This window comes from Dermacentor albipictus, chromosome 5 (genome assembly GCF_038994185.2).
Source record: "Dermacentor albipictus isolate Rhodes 1998 colony chromosome 5, USDA_Dalb.pri_finalv2, whole genome shotgun sequence".
Classification (NCBI taxonomy): Eukaryota; Metazoa; Arthropoda; class Arachnida; order Ixodida; family Ixodidae; genus Dermacentor; species Dermacentor albipictus.
In genome coordinates, this window is record NC_091825.1 from 53,099,844 (window position 1) to 53,104,723 (window position 4,880).

General features: G+C 53.9%; 1 protein-coding gene and 1 pseudogene across 1 annotated transcript; both read left to right on the forward strand.

Moving 5' to 3' along the window:
- Window positions 1–1,296: 1,296 nt before the first annotated feature.
- LOC135899189 (uncharacterized) lies at window positions 1,297–1,874 on the forward strand (annotated as a pseudogene).
- Window positions 1,875–2,620: 746 nt separating this feature from the next.
- LOC139060285 (pneumococcal serine-rich repeat protein-like) lies at window positions 2,621–4,504 on the forward strand. The gene has a single exon (XM_070539381.1). It carries the CDS (start codon window positions 2,621–2,623, stop codon window positions 4,502–4,504), a length of 1,884 nt encoding a protein of 627 aa, XP_070395482.1.
- Window positions 4,505–4,880: the final 376 nt, after the last annotated feature.

Sequence of the window (4,880 nt, forward strand, 5' to 3'; positions counted from 1 at the left end):
TATAGGTTCGTCCGCAGTACTAGCAAAACAACTTTGCCACATCCTTCTACAGTGATGAGGATTTGTGGCGAGTATCGTGCTAGTCCTGCGCACGAAGAGACAGATGAACATTTCTCGAACTACATCAAAAGAAGGACAAATCATCTACAGCAACATGAAAAAGTCGTCATTCTCATGATGGACGAAATTCACTTGACGCAGTACTTTAATTACAAAGGTACTTTAATTACATTGACTGGCACAGCAGCAAGCTGTTCTGATGCAGCAAAAACTGCTCATGTTTTCATGATTCAGAGTTTGCTATCAGGGCACAAGGATGTTGCACATATCTTGCCTGTTTTTAGTATCGAAGCAAGGCAGTTGCACGTTGTCCTCAAAAAAGTTATCTTCCAGCTTGAGAAGGCAGGACTCAGTTATTGCTGTCATAACAGGCAACAACGTAATAAACAGAAAAGTGATGTCCATGTTTTCGCCGCATAACAGGTTGGATATTGTTTACCCTCACCCTGCTGACAAATCTAGGCCCCTATTTTATGTAGTGGATCCTGTTCATTTATTAAAATGTGTGGGGAGCAATTGGCTTAATCAGAAAAATCCTGGAACATGCATTTTCTATCCGGAGTTTTCAAGTGCATCATCATTAGTTCGCATTAATGGAGGTTTTTTAAGGCACTCCGTGACATACATGAATTTGAAAGAAAATGTCTATCAAAGTTTGGCTATGGGCTTACAAACAAAGCTCTCCACCCATCCAACATAGAAAGACAGAACGTAAAACTAGCACTGAAAGTTCTCAATCCATTCGCTATTGAAGACCTGAAGTCACTTGGAGCAAAACTTGGCCTGTCCTATGCTGAAGGAACGGCAGATTTTATCAGTGTAATACTAAAGTGGTGGCACATTGTCAACGTAAAAACGCCTAAGAAAGGCCGTCGGCTAAGATATCCCTATCAAGAACCAGTGACGAGCTTGTAAGGTGTGCAAGTGCAGTACCTGAGTTCTTTTGTCAGCTGGTTAGATGTACGGAAAGATGTGAAAATGGACACCGGTGCTCTGACAACTGATACGCATGCTGCACTCAGGCTCACAACTTATTCTCTAATTGAGGTCTGCCGCTATTGCATTGACGAGCTTCACTTGGAGTATGTCTTGCTTGGCAAATTCCAAACTGACAGCCTCGAAGAAAGGTTTGGAAGATACCGTCGCCTTTGTGGGACAAACTATCATGTCTCCATATAGCAAATATATGAGGCGGAAGCGAAGCTAAGGCTGCAAGACTCGCTTATCTTCCCTGAAATGAGAGACATGTGGAAATCTAGCAGCAAAACATTAGATGTCAGCCGCCTCATAGAAGACTACAAGATAAAAATAACAGAAGACATTAAAAGCAAGGACTCGAGCTTGCCAGCTATTACATACATAGTAGGATTTTGTGCACATGCAGCTCTAAAAAAGATTCCTTGCACATCTTGTGCAGAAAACCTTACTGTACAGGAAAGAGAAATGGAGCTGTATCGCAACATAATAATTGAGAACCTCTCCCGGGGTGGTTTGAAGTTCCCGAGGCCTGTAGTCATAGATGCCGTGCTGCGAATGCAACTAGTTCTTGAGAATTGACTACACAAGAAAATGTTGTGCAGTTTCATGCTTCCAGACATCAAAGGGAATTGCTGATCAGTTTGACAGAAGAAGTAATAGACGATGAAGGATTCGACATCTGTTCTCAAGGTCATTATCCTGATGATGTCTATCAAAATATACTGTGGGCAGCAGCGAACACATTGCTTAAAAATTATGTCCAAATGAAGACAGACCTCTTAAACATTGGACTGTCAAAAAAGAAACAGCAAAGAAAGCTCAAAACGCTTTCGTAATGCAGACGAGCTGCAGACAGGTTGTTTGGTTCAAGGATTTGTTTGTAGTCAGTGCATTGTAGTGTGTCTATACAGTGTTTATGAGGACTCCCTTTTCGTTCTTCAGTGTTCATTTGAAGTAAATCTGTCAGGGTATTGTTTAGCGTTTTTTTATCAGTTCTAGTATGGGAAAATAAACCTCTTTTTCCTTAATGCTACTGTCGCCCACTCTCTTGCTTGCATGACAGCATGACACCGTTAAATAATGGTTTTAACCGCGGGCCTTTAAATGGAACTTCATGTTGGTATGAGAAATAAATTGACACTAAATACTGGTCGTGCATTGAAATTCTTGGACGCTCCCATTTCACTTCGGTTCAAAGGCGAACGGGCGGTAGCAAGCAGGCGCACTCCGGCGGGGTCGGGCAAGGTACGTGACGTCACGGACGGAGCGCGCAGGCCTTGAAAAAATTCTAGGTAGCTTTGCCCCAACCCCCGCCTCAGACGTCTTCTTTAATAAATTTTATCTCTTCCTCCGCGATCAGCTCCGGCGGCGCGCCGTTGCTCAGGCCGTCCGAGACGCTCCCGGACCTTCGAAGCGAGCGGTCGCATCGCCCCTCGCTCCGACGACTACGGCTCGCCCGCCACCTCTCGCGCGCGCACGTCTCCGCCTCCGACCGCGCTCATGAGCGCAGCCCTTTTCAGGGCTCGCATGGCAGCTGGCCCGACCTACTGAGCCACGCTTCCGCACGGAGGCCCCATCTATTATGGGTGACCCTCCGAAGAAGCAGCAGAGGAAGAGGCCGAAGAAGCCAGCTCCTGGCTTCGACGACTCGGGGTCCCGACGAGCCCTGCAGCACCACCCGCATGGACGGCAGCCGCGCACCGGGAGATCGCCGCCTGCCTTGCGTTGGAAGCGCGGACTGAAGGCACGTACGCTGCGTGCACTGTCGGCCGACTCGGCGAGCTCCACGCCGTCATGCCCACATTCGCAGGGGAGTGCGACGCCATCCACGCGAGTTCCAACACCCTTGGATACTTCCTTCCGCGCGTTTCCTTTCGATGCGGCGGAGACTGCTTCCAGCGGCCACCACGCCACACAGTCCGCCTCAACGGACGCCACCTCAGAGGCCTCCACTTCGGCCGCCTCCACCGACGACGATGCCTGCTGCCCGTCGGCCGGCGACACCGACGTGAGTGCCGGCACCTTCTTCTTGCCAACCGCAAGTATGATTGGTGCCGACACTACGTCCTCCCGCACGGACGCGACCACCTCGCCCGAGGCAAGTCCTGTCCGGCCGGATTCTCCATCACTGTCGTCGCCGACGGCCTGCTCGTCACCTCCGCTTACCAACAACAAGCCCACTGCACCTGCGGCGGACGAGGGATCGCTCCCCGCGGCGGTGGCCGCTCCCGTCGATGACGACCCAGCTGACGGCCCCTCGTCAAACAGGAGCCGGCCGAGAGTGCCTACTCCTGCCCCAGTACCTGCGGGAACAGGGGAGCTCAAGCCGCGGAACTCCCCGCAGCTGCTCGAGGCAGCCAAGAACGCCCAACCCTGCCAGCCGGCAGCGTTACAGTCGGAGAAGCCCGCAAGAAGGAGACGCCGTTTTCGACGGTTCGTCGACTTCGAGCCGTATTCCCCACCCGCTGACGGCGGTGTCGCCCACGATACCTCAGTCACGGTTCTATACCGTCCCACCGAGCGCAAGGCAACCTTCCTGGCACTCTCGCGGGATACTATCGCGGCGCAACTCTCCTGTGTTTCAGGTGTGAGATGCGTTCGCGTGAACTTTCGTCGCAATGTGGTGGCTGCGGATGTGACGCGCGGTGCCGATTTGGCGCCCCTCCTCGCAGTGTGCGACATCAGTGGCGTGGCGGTGCGCTCGAAGGCACTGCACAGCAACTCCTGTGTGGGTGTCATTTATGGGGTCGACCCATCCTTCGACGTCCGCACTGTGAAAGAAAACATCGAAGCCTCCGTCGCGGTGCTGTCTTGTTCACGGAGTGGCGCTAGCGTCACTGTTATCTTCGTCGGGAGCGTCGTACCCACAAACGTCCGACTCTTCAAGCAGCTCCGCGCGGTTCGTCCCCGTCTGCCTCGACCACTACAATGTGACCGCTGCGGCGTTTTCGGCCACGCCGGCGCCACCTGCTTCCGCGACGCCCGCTGCCTTCGCTGCGGTGAGTCGCACGCCACAGGAAACTGCCCCGCCGAAAAGCCACGCTGCGTAAATTGCGGTGGCCGTCACCCCTCAACCGAACCAAGCTGTCCTGAGTGGCAGCGCGAGAGAAGGGCGGCCGTGTTGCTGTCCTCGTCCCAGCGGCCCCTATCGCGCAAAAAAGCGCTTGAACTAGCCGGCGCCGCACCGACCGAGCCGCGTACGGCCGCTTCGACTACGTCTGCTAGCTCCCCACAGGGCCGATCGTACAGTGACGCCCTGCGCAGCCGCAACAACCAGACAGCCGCAGCTGAGCCGTCATGCGGCCCTCCAACCGCTGCGAACAGCGACCCCAGAGACGCGCTTATAGCCGCTCTCGCTACTGCACTGCGAGCCCTGCTCGTCCAGTGCCCAGCCATCGACGGCAACGTTCCTCAAATGTGTGACGCGGCTCTCGCCGCGCAGGAAGCACTGCTCCGACACGACTAGGCGCGTCACCGCGCCTCATAAGCGAAGGCCACCGACTTGTCCGCGCACGGCGTTCTAGCCGCCGCCGCCGCCCCTCCTTCACCCCTCTATCTATTCCCCTACCCTCCCTGTGCAGTGCGGTTGAGGTGTCCTCATCTGAGAGACAGTTACTGTGCTGCACTTTACCCCATGCATTTCCTTCCCAAACCAAGAATCTCTCTCTCTCAGGCCGTCCCATTCGGTGCGTAGCGCAGGGCAGCGGAGAAGTGTAATTATGCTAACTCCGTAACACGCCGCGACGTGGCGACCTTAGCCCAAGGCTGAAGCGGTGCTCGCCTGGCCGGCACTGCCTGCGATTTCAGTTGCGACATCAACCCTGTTGGCACGTTTTCACGCA